The sequence below is a fragment of the Brienomyrus brachyistius genome, chromosome 1, assembly GCF_023856365.1.
Source record: "Brienomyrus brachyistius isolate T26 chromosome 1, BBRACH_0.4, whole genome shotgun sequence".
Classification (NCBI taxonomy): domain Eukaryota; kingdom Metazoa; phylum Chordata; class Actinopteri; order Osteoglossiformes; family Mormyridae; genus Brienomyrus; species Brienomyrus brachyistius.
The window spans coordinates 49,181,760-49,200,622 of record NC_064533.1 but is presented as its reverse complement, the minus strand read 5'-3'; the positions used below and the strand labels follow the sequence as shown (position 1 = coordinate 49,200,622).

The window sequence follows — 18,863 nt, the reverse complement described above, 5'->3', positions numbered from 1 at the left end:
TGACCTGTTGTGCATGTTATATGTAGTAATTCATGTATTATTTTAAACCAAAATGAGTGGCGTATGAAATGTACGATGACATTACTGTGTCTCTGTCTTCAAAGCACCACAAGCCGCTTAGGGCTTTATGGGGAAGGCTTGTCCACAAATACGCCTGTCAACTCAAAATCGAACAAGGATTCGTAATTAAAAATTCCTCCTTTTGATGAAGTCGCATTGGAGGCTGCCCAGATGTTACAAGTGTAAGTATTTCCCAGAAATATGGTTCCCATCTCATTGCAGAGATGCAGTGAAACTCAGGTCATGGTCGAGGTTACTTAGAGAATCATACTAGACGTAGCAGGCTTCATACGGCACGCTGGTATACTCCTCACACAATACAAGCGCCACCTCTAGGCCATGTCAAGATCTACAGCTGGGTGGAAGCACAATTTGGCAACCCCAGTAACCAGCACATAAGCTAAAGGCTTTAAAAGTAGCCAAGTGACACGTTTTGGCAGCAATATTTATCTCACCATTAGGGTCGATGCTACACACATATCACCTATGAGAGAATATTAAAATAGGAAAAAAACAAACAAATAATTCTCAAGTATGTATATTTTTATGTAAAAAAATGACATACTGTACAGTACAATAATCCAATTTTGGATAGTTTCTTTTTAAATCTATGCCTTCACAGTAAAATAGCACAACAGCTTATAATACTAGAGAATAAAAAAAGGATATGCTGAAAATGAAGTCTGCCTCCATGATATCGGAGCCATTTTAACTTGTTTCAAGTCATAGAAAATATAACCATTTGCAATAATTGCCGAAGCAGTGCTTGAGTACAGACCAATACGCCAAAATACACATGGATAATACATTCACTTAAGAATGTAAATTGTTACAATGTTTTACCTATGCAATTTAAAACATGTGCCCATTAATACATACCGATGTTCAGTTGTTAAGCTCTGTACATACATAGTAATACATCTGAAAGCAAGAATCATGTCTCCACTCACATACTGAAAGTAGGAAAATAATTTTAATAATAAAGCATTACATCTAAAATGCAAAATAGGTCATGTTTAGTTTTTTTTTTCTTTTTTTCCCACAAAAAAAACAATTTTCACTAATAAGAAAAACAACCCAGAACCTTTTATGTAAACCATGTCTCTGCTGCCAGAATTCTCAACCTAGAATGGTGATGATTGCCATGCTTGTATGTAATCGAAAGTGATTCCAGTGAAACTCTTTGTGATCCTTCCACCCATCCGTACTCATACTGCTTAGCTGGGACATGGTTGTGGTGAACTGGGAGGCTGTCCCAGGAAACACACGACACAAGGCAAGGAGGCACACGGAATTAGACATTTAGTGATTTGATCATACACAATCATATACTATGGACAGTTTTGGAGATTGTAATGCAGTAGGAAACCGGAACACTCAGAGCAAACCCAGAGGACAAGGAACAGGGGCAATTCTATGATTTTCTAAGGTAGTGGGCATAAAAGTTGGCATAATTCATACAGAGGGACCAACCTTATAATTAGACCAGTGTTTCCCAATCCAGGAACCCCGGACAGTCCACGTTTTTGCTTCCTCTCAGCTCCCAGTGTACCTGTACCAGGTATTCAGTGTTCCTGATTGGCTGGGAGCTGGGAGGGAGCAAAAACATGGACTGTCCAGGGTTCCCCGAGGACTGGGTTGGGAAACACTGCATTAGACAATGATACAGGCACCTGTGGCTGAACAAGCAGAGCAACACACCAACAACATAAAGATCGTGGGTTCATATCCTAGGGTATACACATAAACTATGACCTCTCCCTCTACCCTAAGTCGCTTTGGATAAATAGGTTTTGAATCAGTGAGTAACTGGGGGCCAATCAGCTTTCAGCTGGGATCAGTGCCCCAAGGAACGATCGTTTCCCTTGACCTTACCCTTTACCCTAGTGTTTGATCTAGGTATACCAGTATACTTAAATGGTAGTTAATTAGATGCTAAGTAATATCAGTCATTTTCTTCCCAAAGCTCAGGTACAGTACACAGTAGCACCGAGGAACATAACTGTAGACTATGTGCAGGCTGTGGGCCTTGCTCCTATGTGTTTTACATAGATTAGGCTCTGCTTGCTTGTAAAAAAGAAAACAAAAAGACCAATTTGGTAAATTTGCATGTGGTAATAGCAAATTTCAAGCATTTCATTGTGAAAATCATGGAAATGTGCTCTATCGTGATAGTTGTTTTTAACTCCCAACTGTTTCCAGACAAGCTGTAAAACACAATTTCACTGTCACAGTTGATTAAGCGAGAACATGTGGGGACTAAGCCGTATGTACTCATTAACTGCCGAGGCACGATTTTCGTAGGCAACAGCAGGTGTCCAGGCATGAAGCTGTCATCAGATGAAGCATTGTTCAGTCGTCTGATTCTGGGGTTTAACAACACACTTCAGAGAAACACAGGACGAGGGTTTGTCTGGTCTTTACACACTGTTAACATCTGAGGTGCTTCTTGCTGGACATGTCATTCCAGACCCTGTGCATTTCATCAGGGGAGATCTGGTGCACTGTGACGACCCGGCGGTACCTACAAAGGCTGTAGGCCATCTTCCAATGGTTGAAGCCGCTGTTCTGGAAGGGGTGGATGCCTAATTTGCGCAGGCACAGCCCCACGTAGACGTCCTCCAGGTGTAGGAGCCGCGTGTGGAGAGACGTCTTGTAGATAAGGTCAGCAACGTCGGCCGAAAACACGTATCCCGTGCCCGAGCAAAAAGGGGGGTACTTGCTGTCGGGGTACAGGTCCCTGGGCATGTACCATTTGCTCCGTGTGTCCCGAATGGGGCCGCCATTGATGACGTAACCAGTGAAGTACCTTCTCCTGGGCTTGGTGTTGGGCTTTAGGAGCTTGTAGATCAGGTTGTCCATGTTGACAAAGATGTCACTGTCGGCCTTCATGACGTATTTGGCCTTGGGACAGTAGGTGGCAACCCACCGCATGCCCATGAGAGTCTTGAGGGTAAGGTTGTGGTAGGAGTCGATGAAGTCCTCCACCACGATGTCGTGGAAGATCTGGCTCTCCTGTTCCACCATCTGGTTGAGGACGGCATCCGTGTTCCTGCCCAGCAGGAATAGTGTGATGATTCGGATGTCGCTCAGGCTGCCTTCGTCCCCCCAGGTCTCTCGGATGGCTTGCCGGGCGTCAAACTCCTTGTGTGTTGTGCTGATGAGGATGACGAGGAACGGTGGGTCAGTCTCGCACTTCTTCGGCTCGTTGATGACGAATTCGAAAGCGTGCGGGTTCAGGGGGCGGGTGCGGATGTTGCTGATGGTGATATTCTTGTGCTTCACTGTCTTTCGTATGGGTATGGAGAACTGCCCAACGTAGGAGGTTGACGGCCGCGATATACTTAAGTACCAGAGAGCACTTGCCCAGCAAATGACTGTCAGAACATATAAGCAAGAGACCTTTGAAGGCATTATGCTGCATTTACTTGTGTCTAGTGCATCGAATATTAACCAGATTTTTTTCCATTAGCAAATTTATTTCCAGCAAGGCAGCAATACGCTGCATCGCTTTGACACTTGACATTAATTTTTATTAACCGGACACTCTATGGGCAATTAATGGAACTGGTTTAATGAAGATAGGCATTCCTGTTCCCTCCTGGTCATTTAACGCCTGGCCGCCTTCGAACTTCTGCCACTTTTCCGGTCCGTCTTTGTGACATGTCCTTCCCTCCCATTAAATCTGGAACAAAAAAACAGTAAAAGAGGATGAGAGCCCGTTACCATCAAGCAATGCTCACACGATCAGTGAGTTTACGTTGTCTTATGCATTTTTCACGTATCCCTCAGCCCTTCGAATGAATAAATGAAAAACATTTTCTCGCTGCGCTCCATTTTTGATCTGAAGGTGAAACGGCTGTTGAAGAGCTTCCAGCTGTAGGACCAGCAATACAGCTGCCATGAATATTTTATTACAGCCTGAAGATTGTGGACTATTTAGCCGGGATGTTTTCAAAGCTTTCTGTCTGCAGAGCATCGCAGTTTTATAATCAAATTGGAGTATATAAGAGAGGGGGAAAGTGGAAAAGGGGAGAGAGAGGAGATAAGAGTGAGACGGAGAGCGAAAACCAAACCAAAAATAGGGAACAATGAAATGAGGTTCATTTTTCAGATTAATGAGGTAAATTAATTGCTTTTGTCTTCCAGGACCTTTCTTGCTTTTCTTTCCTTTATAAGAATCCAAATATGTATATAGCATTACTCAGACGCTTGTCAATCGCTAGAGATACTACAGAGTTACTAGGCTACACTGACTACAGCCCCTGCTTATGTTGCCCATATTGAACCCTGAGCTCTCATGACATGACTGAGTCTCCAAACCACGTTTGAAAATATGAACATTTATGTATTACATAAGGGTACAGCAAGGTGCAAGTAACTGGAATATGATATTTTTCTTGTTTATTGAAGAGCAGAAGCATGTCTCTGGATATATAATAAACGCCCTACAAGGTGTGACATATTCATTAAGTTCTGTTAGTGCTGCTGTTTTCCTAACTGCAGTGGGGTGTTACAAACGTGTCCCTGCTTCGTGTTCGGCCGCGCCGCAAAGGACGGCGAGAGCGGCCGCTCGTTCCTGCCTGCCACGTGCAGCGAGCGACCTTCAGGCTCATGCTTTCAGAGAGGGCTGATGTGTGAAAATTCAGGGACGCGGCGAGAAATGTCGCTAAAGCGTCCTCCTGGAGGAATGTGTCGGAATGCCCGCCGGAATCCAGGCAGCTGTAAAGGAACGGGGGGAAAAAAAAAAATATTCGGAAGCACCCAGGTGTGACACACGTCTGACGGGACGTGCGGCTGAAGTGTGGCCCTTTTTGTGCCAGAGTGTCTTTTGCTACACTGAGCATGTCTAATCTGCCCCCCCCCCCCCCCCCCCCCGCCCCTCTGCTGCATCATCTGCATATAGAATCCTTCCCTAATAGGCCACTCTTCTGCTAAAATCCAGAACTTCCATGACAAGGTAAAGCAACAGTAATGGAGATAATGCACCTTTCACCTCCTGAAAAGGCAGTATGTTTCTGACGTTCTGCTGGTGGAACATGGGCCTTCACAATTCGAGTTCTTATTTCAGCATCTCTGTCCTACGTCCAGCAGATGTCATGTGCTCCTGGGAGTTAAGGCTTAGATACGTGTTACAAACAGCCTGAAGAATCTAGCCTCATTTTCCCACAGTAACCCGTGACTTCTTGTTACCTTAGCCCTTGGTGTAGCAGAATAAAGAGTACTAAACCAGGCAGAAGTTAGCGTGGGAGTATAAATTTGGGATGACATACTCAATGTGATACCAGAAGACCTTGTGACTATTTATACTGTTAATAAGAGTGAATTAGTACATGTATCAGGCCAGCTGAAATATTCATAGCTTTTACTGAACTAGGAGAAATACTCAGGCTCTTCCTTGTTTTTAATGTGTTCAGTAAAATATAAAACTAAGTATTGTTACACCTGAAATTTGAGTGCATTTTATGATAAATTTATCTATCCAATCATCCATCCATCCATCCATTTTCCAAACCGCTTATCCTACTGGGTCGCAGGGGGTCCGGAGCCTATCCCTGAAGCAATGGGCACGAGGCAGGGAACAACCCAGGATGGGGGGTCCAGCCCATCGCAGATGATAAATATATTTTATCTGTAATTTTTTGTTTAATTAAACAAATAATTAGTTTCAATAAAAATCACCATTTAGAAATGTATTTTAATGCATTCAAAACATAACAGTTTTTTAAAATAAAATATATCACAATATGTAGTTTGTCATGCCCGGCTCGTCCGCTCCTCGTGTGTGCCACGCCCCCTGCCTTCCCACGTGTATTTCCCTGATTGTACCCCGCTGTATCTGATTACTTTGATTAGTCTTGTCTGGTTTTAAGTCCTGGTCTTACCTGTTAGCGTTGTCCGTCATTGGTGTTTCCTAATGTTGGTAAGCGTGAGCTGTTTCCTGGTCCCTGTTTCCCCAGTAAACTCCCGTTTTGCCCCGTATTCGCCTGTCTGCCTGCTCATTGCTCCTTACACGCACGATCGCCGCGCTCGCTGCACCCCGATCGTGACAGAATGACGGACCTCAAAAAGAAGAGGAAGCAGGGGAAGCAGAAGACCCCCGAGGAATCCATCTGTCTGGGGTCCTGCTCGCTCTCTGGCTCCAGTCTCCCTTTCGAGAGCGAGAGGGAGGAGCTCGTCCCTAGCCCAGTGTCGGAACCGCTTCATTTTGGAGCCCGTGTCCTGGCCCGACTCTGGGATAACGAGGACGAGACGCAGAGGCAAGTTCCGTTCCCGGACCTCGAGCCCTTGTCCCCCTGCCAGCCGCCACCTCTCGAGCGGTATACTTTCCGACCCGAGAGGCTGCAGAATTGGGGAGGACGGCGAGCGATTAGAGACCCAATCCCGCGTATGCTCCGCTTTTCACAGGGGGCAGGGATCGTCTCTCCCTCGCTGGACTTACCAGTCCCGCCAGTGGAGGCCAACGCCCCTAAGACGCTCCCCTCATCTCTGTCGGAAGGCAGAGAGTGGCTGGCACACAAGTTCTTCGCCCTCCAGGGCTTATATTGGAGGGTGTTGGACAGTTTCGCAACTCCTAGGGACTCAGAGGTGGAACAACTTCTGCGTCAGCTTCAGAGAGACTTCGAGGCTTTTAACCCCGCCTCTGAACCGGCGGCCCTCGAAGCCCTCGCGGAGGGTTTACAGAGGCTTCTCCAGCTCCGGAAGCCGGAAGATCCCGCACCGGAGCATCCGCCTCTGGCCCCGGAACCTGAACCGGAGCAGCCCCCTCTGCCCGCGGATCCTGCTTTGGAGCAAACGCCGTTACCGGCGGACTCCGCGCCAGGACCACCGCCTAAGCCGGCGGACCCCGCTTCCGGGCGACCGCCGCCGCCTGCACGGCTCGCGGCACCCGCCCCCCTGCACTCTGCCGCTGCCGGGGCAGTCTCCACAACTGCCCGTGAGAACAGCGCAGCTTCCTCTGCGAGTGACGCCCGCATCGGTGCAGCTCGCGCGGCCGCCGCCGCCCGCGGATCCCGCTCCAGAGCGGCAGCCGCCGCCTGCGCAGCAGCCGCCTGCGCAACCAGCGCAGCCCCCACTACCTGCTGCTATTCCTCTTGCAGCTCCCGGGCCGGCGCCCCCCACTGCAGCCACCTGCAGCTCCCGGGCCGGCGCCCCCACTGCAGCCACCTGCAGCTCCCGGGTAGGCGCCCCCACTGCAGCCAGCTCCTGTTCCTGACCGCGCTCCAGTTCCTGACCGCGCTCCAGTTCCTGACCGCGCTCCTGTCCCGGCGCCCCCCGCAGCCTGACCGCGCTCCTGTCCCGGCGCCCCCGCAGCCTGACCGCGCTCCTGTCCCGGCGCCCCCGCAGCCTGACCGCGCTCCTGTCCCGGCGCCCCCACTGCAGCCACCTGCAGCTCCCGGGCCGGCGCCCCCACTGCAGCCACCTGCAGCTCCCGGGCCGGCGCCCCCTCTGCAGCAGCCTGCAGCTCCCGGGCAGGCGCCCCCTCTGCAGCAGCCTGCTGCAGCTCCCGGGCAGGCGCCCCCTCTGCAGCAGCCTGCTGCAGCTCCCGGGCAGGCGCCCCCTCTGCAGCAACCTGCTGCAGCTCCCGGGCAGGCGCCCCCTCTGCAGCAACCTGCTGCAGCTCCCGGGCAGGCGCCCCCACTGCAGCAACCTGCAGCTCCAGTTCCTGACCGCGCTCCAGTTCCTGACCGCGCTCCAGTTCCTGACCGCGCCCCACTGCAGCCGCCTGCTGCAGCTCCCGGGCAGGCGCCCCCACTGCAGCCGCCTGCTGCAGCTCCTGTCCCTGACTGCGCTCCTGTCCCTGACCGCCCTGCTGCAGCCGCTCCTGAGGTGCCCCCGCTGCAGTCCCCTGCAGTTCCCGGGCGAGCGCCCCCACAGCAATTGCCTGCAGCCCCAGTTCCTGATCTCGCCCCAGTTCCTGATCTCGCCCCAGTTCCTGATCTCGCCCCAGTTCCTGATCTCGCCCCAGTTCCTGATCTCGCCGCAGCCGCTTCTGAGACGCTTCTGTCCCCGCCTGCTACAGCCGCTTCCAAGGCGCCCCCACTGCAGTCACCTGCAGTTCCAGGGCGAACGCCCCCACGATGGCGGCTTGCAGTGCCTGGGCCGGCACCCCCTCTGCAGCGTCCTGCAGTTTCCGGGCTGATGCCCCGGCCGCCTGACCGTGTTCCTGTCCCGGCGCCCCCTCCGCCTGCAGCAGCTCCAGTGGCGCCCCCTCCGCCTGCAGCAGCTCCAGAGGCGCCCCCTCCGCCTGCAGCAGCTCCAGAGGCGCCCCCTCCGCCTGCAGCAGCTCCAGAGGCGCCCCCTCTGCCTGCAGCAGCTCCAGAGGCGCCCCCTCCGCCTGCAGCAGCTCCAGTCCCTGTCCTAGTCCCCGAGGTGGTCCCGGACAACTCCATCTTGGCTCCTCCCTCTTCGGAGGTGGAGGAGCTGGAATGGGACCCCTCGGGGACAGAACTTGTAACCCCTTGTCCCTCGCCCCGGCGACATCGACCCAGACCTAGGGTCGGCCTGTCTGTGTCCCGCAGGGGAAGGGGACACAGACGCAGGGCTGGGGTCCCGCCCGCCCTGCCCCCTGGCTCGCCCTCCCTCGCCTGCGCTCTGGCTCGGCTGGCGCCTACGGGTCCTGGCCCTCCGGGTCGGCTGTCGCCTGCGGGTCCCCCTCCGAGGCTTCGTCGCCCCGCCTCGCTCCCCTCTCCAGAGCCTGGTCGGTCGCCTGCGGGCTCCCCGACGGCGGCTCCTCGGTTGCCTGCGGGGCCTCTACCTCCGGCCCTCCCCCGGACGTCGCCGCCTGCTGCAGCTCCCCCCTCCTCCGGGCCTTCGCCGTGGGCCCCTCCAGCTCCCTCGTCCCCTTCCCCGGTGCTCCCTCCTGCTCCCTCCCTGGCCCCTCCGCGGGTCCCTCGCCCTGCCTCCTCGGCCCCTCCTCGGCCCCCTCCGGCTCCGGCCTCCCGGCCGCCTGCGGCCCCTCCGGCTGCCGCCCGTCGCCCGCTGGGTCTCCCTCGGGCTCCCCTTTGTTCCCCCTCCTTGTCTCCCTATGCCCCTGCCTTTGTCCCGCCTGTCTCTGTCCCTTCGTTTTCTGCTCGTCCCTTCGTTCCGCCCGTCTCTGCTCCTCGTGTTCCTCCTGTCTTTGCTACCCGTCCTCCTCTGTGCCCTCTGTTCACTCCTGGCCCTTGTGTCCCGCCGGTTCCTTCTGTGTCCCCTCTCTTTCTCTGTCGGTCCGTGTTCCCCGTCCTCTGTCAGGTTTTGTCCCTGGTCCTGTCTTTGTGCCTGTTCTGTCTCTCTGTTTAATTCCCGGTCTCTTGTTCTTGGTTTTGGGTTTTGTTTTTTCAGGTCTTGGTCCCCTCGTCCCGTTCGTCGCCTCCTCCTGGGCGCGCCCGGTGAAGCGCGCCTTTGGGGGGGGGCTCTGTCATGCCCGGCTCGTCCGCTCCTCGTGTGTGCCACGCCCCCTGCCTTCCCACGTGTATTTCCCCGATTGTACCCCGCTGTATCTGATTACTTTGATTAGTCTTGTCTGGTTTTAAGTCCTGGTCTTACCTGTTAGCGTTGTCCGTCATTGGTGTTTCCTAATGTTGGTAAGCGTGAGCTGTTTCCTGGTCCCTGTTTCCCCAGTAAACTCCCGTTTTGCCCCGTATTCGCCTGTCTGCCTGCTCATTGCTCCTTACACGCACGATCGCCGCGCTCGCTGCACCCCGATCGTGACATAGTTTTGTTCTCTTTAAACACAGGAGACAACTGAATGGCTGAACGTTGCATATAACCTTTATATTTTGGGAGGCTGAGGCCTGAAAATCAAAGTGCTTAAATCTATTGACATTTCACATAAAAATTCTCCACAAAACTGACTCGTGATTTAATGACAGAATGTGATACGACTCTTAAGTACATAAACACAGAAGGCAATATCGATCGATACTTAAAATACAGACAACAGACAAATATGGGTTTGGCCTCACCTCCTGTGGGTACCCAAGCCTAGTGCCCATTGCTGCCTGGGATTAGGGCTGTACGATTCAGAAAAAATTTGAATCAAGATTCTTTTGCTTAGAATCAAGACCATGATTCTCCGTTATGATTTTTCTTAAATTTCAACATTTTTTTTGCACTCATTAAACTGCAAAATGAAACATAAAGCGTGAATATCTTTTAAATGCTTATAGAATCTGTCAGTTCAGAACTTCCTACAGTAAACAGAGCAGGAATAATACACATAATAATCCTCTTGCAATGTATTAACTTATTTATTCTTGGTACAATATATTTTATTTGCACTGCATACTAGACGGCGTTATCGCAGTTATATGGCTGGTTTTGTCTTTAATGTTAGCTGTCATTTCCTTTTAAATGGTTCTTATAATGTCAGCATACTTGTAAAATATTTCATGGACATCACTTTTCTCTTTAGTTACACTGCAGGTAGCAGAAAGTGCCAGCAGGTGGCGTCGTAGTTAAGAAAACGATCTCCTAGTAGTTCAGGTCAGTCTCGCTTCTGTTTTGTTGCTTACATTTCTGGCTATATAGATATTATTGTTGACGTACTTTCCACCTTGCTCAGCGTATCTGGATCCTCTCCATAACAATAGCACCTATGAGATGATGTAGGTTCAACATACTCCTGTGTTAAAAGATTCGGCAGAGTATGAAAATATTGTCAGGAGAGAAAAGATCAAAAAGAGGCTCGCAATTACGAGTGCAGAAGAATGTAGAACGTGGTTCTTGGTAAGAAAAAGGTGACATAAACAGAAAGGGAAAAGCCATATTTTTTGTCTGTGGTGGTTGCGAGTACTTGGAGCGGCAGCCAATGCTCCGAGTGGCTCCGATTTTGACAGATTGGCTGCTGATGTTGAAGAAGCGTAGCAAGCAGAGTCAGGCCTGATAACTGCAGTCTCAGTCTCTCTAAATCTGTCAATACCTGCATAAGTACATTCTCACGCAGCCATAAACCTCCACAGGTAACTCTTAGCGCAAATCAGGCAACGTAGAGGCGATACTGACGGTGATATTTTGGTGTTGTCTTGCATTCTGAAAATTTGTAGAGAAAACGTAAAAAAGAAAGTTGACTGGAATATAAAACAAAGCTATGATTTATTTAGCCCATTTTTTCTCCCCAATTGAGTCGTTCCTAAAGGTTTTCCACCTGAATATCATATCAATCTATCATGACAGTAGACTGCAAGGATGTTAAGAGGCAGGTAGCAGGCTAAGCTGTAGTCAACTGCTGCCCATTCATACCCTGCCCACGTCCCCCATTCATGCCCCGCCCACATCCCCCGTTCATACCCCGCCCATGTCCCTCGTTCATGCCCCACCCATGTCCCCCGTTCATACCCCGCCCATGTCCCTCGTTCATGCCCCACCCATGTCCCCCGTTCATACCCCGCCCATGTCCCTCGTTCATGCCCCACCCATGTCCCCCTTTCATGCCCCATCCATGTCCCTCGTTCATGCCCCACCCATGTCCCCTGTTCATGCCCCATCCATGTCCCCTGTTCATGCCCCACCCATGTCCCCTGTTCATGCCCCACCCACGTCCCCCGTTCATGCCCCGCCCATGTCCCCCGTTCATGCCCCGCCCATGTCCCCTGTTCCTGCCCCAACCACGTCCCCTGTTCATGCCCCGCCCACGTCCCCCATTCGTGCCCCGCCCATTCATGCCCCGCCCATGTGTGGCCCCCGCTTTCTGTCCCAGGATTGGTCAGGGGACATGCTAGGAAAGGTATGCCACTTATTGGAGGACCGCTGCTAACCTTCTGCCAATGACCAAGAACCTCAGTGGATGCTGCTTCCAGGGGCAGCTTTGCTGTTGAAATAAAGGCTTATGGTCACAAGCAGCAACAGATTTGAGCTCATGCAGTCCTTAAAAAACACAAGCACACTCATACAAAATCCATATATTCAGGCAGAAGACTATCCATATGTTAGATTCATGGTACACCGTCCTTCTCAGGAAAAGCCACTGTAGATGTGCTAACCTTAGATCTGTTTAAATTGTAAGTTTACCAGAATTCATTATTAACGTGAAGAAAGTCCTGAAGACTGTCTCACAATACATGAGCATTGTTTCAAAGTAGCTTGAGGATGATAATAACCTCGCAATCCAGAAATAGCTTTCCTATGAACCTTGGAAGCTTTCCTATGAAGTCGAAACGGCAGAAAGAGAACAAACATTTACCGTAAATCTATACAGGAAATATTTTTTTTAGCATTCCCGGACTAAAAAATTAACCTACCAATCATAGCAAACAACACGTAAAGTTTTAAATAACACTAACATATCGTGAAAGCAGGAATGATATGATAAATTCAGACCCTATCTAAAGTAGAAGTAATGCTTATACAACGTATTCTCACTTACCAGAAACAATACAGTCACATGTTGCTTAATGACGGCTACGTTCTGAGAAATGTGTCGTTAATTAGTTGAGATCATCATAAAGGGTACTTGCACGAACCTAAACGGTATAGCCTATATATATCATGAATGCATGACTATATGTCTGTGATTGGCTCGCTCACAAACAAATGCTAAAGGTTATTTTAGCTCTTCTCCTTTTTTTCATAAAAGCAAAAATCCTCTTCGGACTTCATTCAGTTAGTGAAAGCAGGGCTTAATGTAAGTCTTTCATAAAGGTGAAGTGGCATAAACCAAACATTCGTAACAAGTAGGATACATTCATAACTGGAGCACATGGAAAAAAAAGTCTTTTACAACATAAAAATTCCCTGTGCTACAATTTGCTTTGGATGCAACTGGGCGAAGGCCTGACTATGAATTAAGTCAACTTATGTTGGCAAACATAAGTTCTGGCCCTTAACCAATGTAACCTCATCATCTCTGAGAAATTGTAGTAATCATTTTGCTTGGATTATTTGACTGCATTTAAATCACTAGAACGTGGCCTGAAAGTATTTGGGAGCTTTGGTGGTTGTACTTCAATGGCAGCTGGTGGCTAAAAAAATGAGAAAGTACGAAGATAAAACATTTTACAATACTACAATAGTGAATTTTTCCAAAGGTGAGAGATAAGGTTTTTTAAATGACAATAAAATTATAGCAATAACTTATATTAAAGTTACTTGTTTCGTAATTTAATCAACCTCTACCTCTGTGGACCAGCTAACTCTGCTGTATTTTCATCAGTGCTGGACAGGATGTTTCACAATTCGAGATGCTCTGTGCTGAATCGAGCACCATTCGCCTGTTGCCGGTCACTCACAGTCATTTACGAGGCAGTCTGTGAGCTGAGGGGGGTGTATTATTTTATTGATGACATCACAATGCAACACGGTTATATATATTCTAATCTTAAAGGTACAGGTCAGCCTCTCTTCTTGAATGTACGTGATAATGCACAGGCAGTGGAGATGGAAAAGGTTCGTTCCCAGCACTTCTGCACACTTAGCTGATTGCTGCAAATCCCAGTTAGTTGCAGCTGTCACTTCACAGTTCATCTGCTTTAAGCATTTTCTCTCATTTTTTCATCTCAGATTTCATTACAGCGGGACGTCAAGTGCCTGGATCTAATATCAGACCCAACTTAACGGACCATAAATTCAACTGGAAAGTGGGAACGCACAAAATCAAAGTTTCCCCCCCGTTGGCTATTTACACCGAAAATGTTCCACCGCCCAAGGTTACGTTTCTGGAAACATCCATTCACTTTTACTGTCTTATATTGCACCCAGGTACATGTCTGTTGCCTGTAGGTGTTGATGTCAGAACGTTATGCAAAAACTCGCACATTTTAGCAAATGGAATTCACATTAGGTTTAAGTCGATGGGAAAAGGATGCAGTGCGGAGGTGGATATTGTTTCCCTTTGATCTCACTGCCACTGCGAGGCGGGCTTCACATGCCATTCAGAAGGTGCCATCGACATGTAGTGTCACAGCGCTAATTCAGCCAATGTGTAGCTCAGCTCCGCAGCAGCAGCAACAATAGCGAAAGAAAGGCGAAGAAGCCATGCAACTGAATTAAAGGTTTGGGTTCGTGCCCGAGTTTCCTTTCACGCAACACGCCTCCAGGCGTCATCTCCACGTGCAATGGAGTCACTCTTTGTTAAATCCAGGCCAGAATTAAACTCCCAGTCAATGACAAAAAGGCCCGCATTCATGCCTTCAATTACATAATCAATAACAATTTGTGTGACTGACAGGGATTTTCGGGGGCAGCGGAGGCAGGCACAGGAGGCTGAGAGGTGGGAGTACTGAAGACACAAGTTAGGGAGGATCACATCAGTACACTGTTATGGGGGGGGGGGGGGGGGGGGGGGGGGGGCATTCAGCGGAACCTTCCAACTTTCTGCAGCATCTCCACAGGGCAACTGTAGGGCTTTAGATCTGCAGAGCAATGTCATCGCACTGGGATTAAACACACTGGCAGATGGTCGCTCTCATCACTCCTGTTGGACAGTGACTCGAATAAACACATCAAATACAGGCAGTCCCCAGGCTACGGACAACATCCTTTCCCCAAGCTTTTAAGTCGAATTTGTAGGTAAGTCGGAAAAATATGAAATACAATACACAATAAGAATAATATTTATATAGCAATAATAAAAATAAGTACCTACAGCATTGTTTCGTACCTTGAGCCGACGGACCACTTAAGCCACGCAATATTTTCAAAATGGTCACAAAGTAGTGTGTGCATGTGTTATTATAAACCATTGTACTTAACCTGAATTTTTTATATAATAGGCCTTATGTCAGTCCGTTTGTCACATGATCTTCTAATGAGTACTGCCAGTATAACTGGGAAAAAAATGCCACGTAGCCCTGGCAGATTCAGCAATAAGAATGTAAATTGGCACTTTACCTGCATTGTGATGTCTGTGCCTGATTAAACAATTAGCCTTTATCAATAATAAACAGACAGTGAACACGGAAAAATGAAGACAAGAATTCTTATTACTGAGCGCAGCTCGCGGAAACAGAACCAGCTGGTCGACACACACTTCAGCGGGCCTTGTGCTACAGTATGTTCTTCCACTCTGTAAAAAATTGCCTGGTTTGCGTTTATTTTATTTTGGGTTAAATGGACGTGCTATGCAGATAGTGTGCCCGGCTATCTTGGCTACTGTAGCGAGGCATCCAGGTGCTGGGCAGGATGCCAATTCCTGTGGTTCAATCCATCTTAGAAATGCTAAGTGGTACCCTGAGTGGCAGTCCGCATATATTTAGCGTCCTCTCCATGGATCGGACACCAAACTGATGGCCTGTGGATCCCCTCATCTCGAGTTCATTGACTTCCTGCATTTTTGCAGCATTCCGCCATATATATATATAAGACAATACCCGCTCGAGCGCGATCCGTCATTTGCATGCTTTTCTCTTCACTTCGCTTTCAGAAGTGATCTGGGACATCTGCTGCCCCCGAAAAAGGTCTTAGTGATCGAGATCGAAATACTGGAAATCTGGCCCAGCAGACAGCATACAAACACAGGCACCGGCTGAGGGAACGTGACGAAGAGCGGTTGATTTATTGACCGGTGGGGGCACATTTGTAACCGAAGGGCAATGAAAGGAAGCAATCGTTTTTCAGAAAAGAACTGTCCATTTTCTCTTGGTGTCAGGGCGAATGTACTGCATAATAGGCTGCGACAAGAGAAATTAGATCTCACTCCGTACATGGGGGTGGAGGGTGTGGGTTTAATGGTTTGATTTATTACCAGATGGAAATTAATAGGCACTGGGATCAATTAGCTAATTAGCAGAAAATGAAGTTGAATGAAAGGATTCTTTTTTTCCACATTCACCAGGCCAGATGAACGATGTTGAGTTTTTCCCTTTGAATTTTTTTCCTGAAAAGGTTTTATTAGGACATTTCTGATATGCCCGTTAACTCAGGGAAGCTGTTTTAATGAGAGGCATACTATGAGACTAAAACTAAACATGGAGTTTATTGGATGTTTTGAGGAAGCATTGCACCTCATTAGTTACAAATATCATGGGCATTTGGTTTGTGTGCTGTTTGAAAAATGGAAAACGTTGAGATGTTTGCATAGTTGTGCACTTCTTTGAACTATGGCTGAATTAGCATCTTATTGAGGAGAAATGTCCACAAGGGTAAGTCAGCCCATTGTTCCTGGAACAGAAGCTCTCAGGCCCCATAGAGGAGCAGGGACCACCAGGATATGTAATACCTTCTGCGTGGGCCCGATGTGCATGTGTAGTGTGTGTGCGTGCGTGTGTGTGTGCGTGTGTGTGTGTGTGCGCGTGTGTGTGTGTGCGTGTGTGTGCGTGTGTGTGCATGTGCGCGTGTGTGTGTGTGGCGTGTGTGTGTGTGTGCGCGTGTGTGTGTGTGCGTGTGTGTGCGTGTGTGTGTGTGCGTGTGTGTGTGTGTGCGTGTGTGTGCGTGTGTGTGTGTGTGCGCGTATGTGTGTGTGCGTGTGTGTGTGTGCGTGTGCCTTTTCAGCATCTGCAGATTAAACAGAATGACAGATTGTATGGCGGTCTGTCACCAGGTACGAGAAAGAGAGGATCGCAATATGTTTGAAATATTGTCGATTAGTCATGACTTTGGTCTGTTTCTTCTCTGCCTCACGTCAATCCAGACAAAAAATACAATAAATAGATTTTCAAAAGGCTTCTCACTTTGATCGTAATGTTCTTTAGTAGGTTCAGCTTTTGAGAAGCTTGGCGTTGGTGTACAAAACACTGTCTTGCGGGACGAAAGACTCGAGGCCAGACGTTTCGGGCGAAAACAAAAGAATGGGTCTGAGAGATAACCAATCAGACTGTAGAGGAGGTGGATCCGAGCAATTTGAGGAGGCGGGAGCAAGACGTCTGATTGGTTGTTCCCCCCTTCTCCAGCTACAGGGACCAACCTCCTCTACAATGTGATTGGTTATTTCTCAGAACAACAAGTCAAAGTCGTGTAAGCCTTCATGTACAACCAATAAAACAAAAAACAAGAGAATAACCCAAAAGCTATAGACCATGGGCTTAAACCTCTTATACCACCTCTACAAAGCAAATTAAACTCCCAGGATCTTTTTATTCCAGTGCCCGGAAAACCTTGCGCTCAGATTTGAAGCTAACACTAAAAATAGCTCCATCAAAATAAACATGTACCAATAAATACATGTGTCTAAGGCCAGCAACACACCACATTTAATAATTAATTATAATTGCACTTCCTCCAAATGAGTATTGACTTAGAGTAAATGTGGCTTGACTGTTCTCCCTTAAAGTTATACAACGAGTTGTGGGCAAAACCTGCGGCATCAGTGAAAAAGATCTTGCTGTCGCTGGTTATCTGACCCATTGCTCGTAAAACCACAGTACAGAGGCCCTTCACAGAGCCAATGCTCCTCTCAGGCCTGGTGACTTTGTATATCTGCAATGTCAAAGAGAAGGAAAGACCAGGAGTCACTGCAGGAGAACGAGCAGACGGAGATGACAGTGTTGCTAAACTATTTTTGTGCCTTTGACCAACACTCTGAATATTAATATGTGCTTTTAATGGAGAATACCACCTTGATTTAAAAGTCTGATATATTTCAATATCTAACCAGTTGGCATTTTTGATAATATGCCTCTGGAACATTCAGAGTTTGGATGACTGCCTTTTTTATGCAGCAAGCATCTTTGCGAGTTCTTTGGCTCAAGCCGACAGTTTCTCATGGGACTGTCAGGTTAAGAACAGGCACTGACTGCGTTGGGGGGGGTTATCATCGGATTAAGCATTCTTCTGCTCTCACATATTCAACACTCATCTAGTGTTAGTGTATAAATAGTGAGAGTAAAGGGGAAGCCGTCCTCACCAGCATTCACCTGGCCAAAAAAGAGACATTTCTGGAAACCAGTAACATGTGGGATGGAAATGTACCTTTTTTCACCATCGTTCTGCTTTGAAACATTTAGGCCAATGCTGTAATCTCTATAACGTGTAGTTAGGGCAAATTTCAGCCAGGCCTCTGCTGTTATAGCAAATAAAGAAAATTCATTCAGGCAATTAAATTAGCCACGTTAAGACGGAAGAATACTCTCCGTATACAGTACGTGGGCTGACTGGAAAAGACAAGACCATCAAATCTTGATTACTGTCACCCCTTTCTAAGAGTTAAATGCTCATATCCAATATCCATTTACGGGGCATGGAATAATAACATTATAAACACTATGTTGTACCTATACCTTTGAAACACCAATATTAGGTGCTTAATTCAGGTTTTGAAATGAAGCCAGACTGTCTTCTGTTCATCAATAAACAGCTTAGCCTCCTAATGGAATTACTAGAACAACAGCAGCACTAAAATATGAGGTACGTTACAACTTGTGAACCGAAGAGTGATGGCGAGTAACTCAGTCAGCTGACTAACTTAGGCCTCGAGCATGTGGATGCTACCAAAAAACCTAATGAGATTCCAGTAAGAATTGAGATTTTCCACTGGCTATTTAATGGTACAGCCCGGGAAATGAGAGGGCCGGCACGACCACCATGACCTTTAGCTTAGCGCTGAGCTAGCAGCCTACATCCCAGGTCATAATCATTCACCGCCTAGAGCGCCGCCCGTTCAGTCCTGCTGCTAACTCTGTCCTTTACCCAAATGACTGCGGCAAACCCCCCCTGGGTAACAGACTACTGCAGTTATCAATTAACAAACAGAATCGAAGTGACGGATGTGCAGCACCAGGCTGTTAGCGTTCCATCCGCAGGGCAGATCCCAGAGGCCAGAGGATGGTGCCTTTCCACTGGGGTGGGTGGGTAGGAACTCAGGGGCAATTCTGCTTTGCAGACAATCACCCTCCCATGGGATTATGGGGATTCTGAGTCTTGCTTTGTGCCGAGTTGAGGGCAATCTCAGT

General features: G+C 48.4%; 1 protein-coding gene across 2 annotated transcripts in view; it reads right to left on the bottom strand.

Annotated features, from left to right (window-relative positions):
- Positions 1 to 585: 585 nt before the first annotated feature.
- The window catches only part of LOC125742963 (beta-1,3-galactosyltransferase 1-like), a 37,515-nt gene continuing 19,237 nt past the window's right edge, over positions 586 to 18,863 (bottom strand). For both annotated transcript variants that reach the window (XM_049015489.1, XM_049015497.1), the window contains exon 2: positions 586 to 3,745. In XM_049015489.1, the coding sequence (XP_048871446.1) occupies positions 2,491 to 3,474 (984 nt within the window). In that variant the 5' untranslated portion in view covers positions 3,475 to 3,745 and the 3' untranslated portion in view covers positions 586 to 2,490. The remainder of the gene's footprint in view (positions 3,746 to 18,863) is intronic.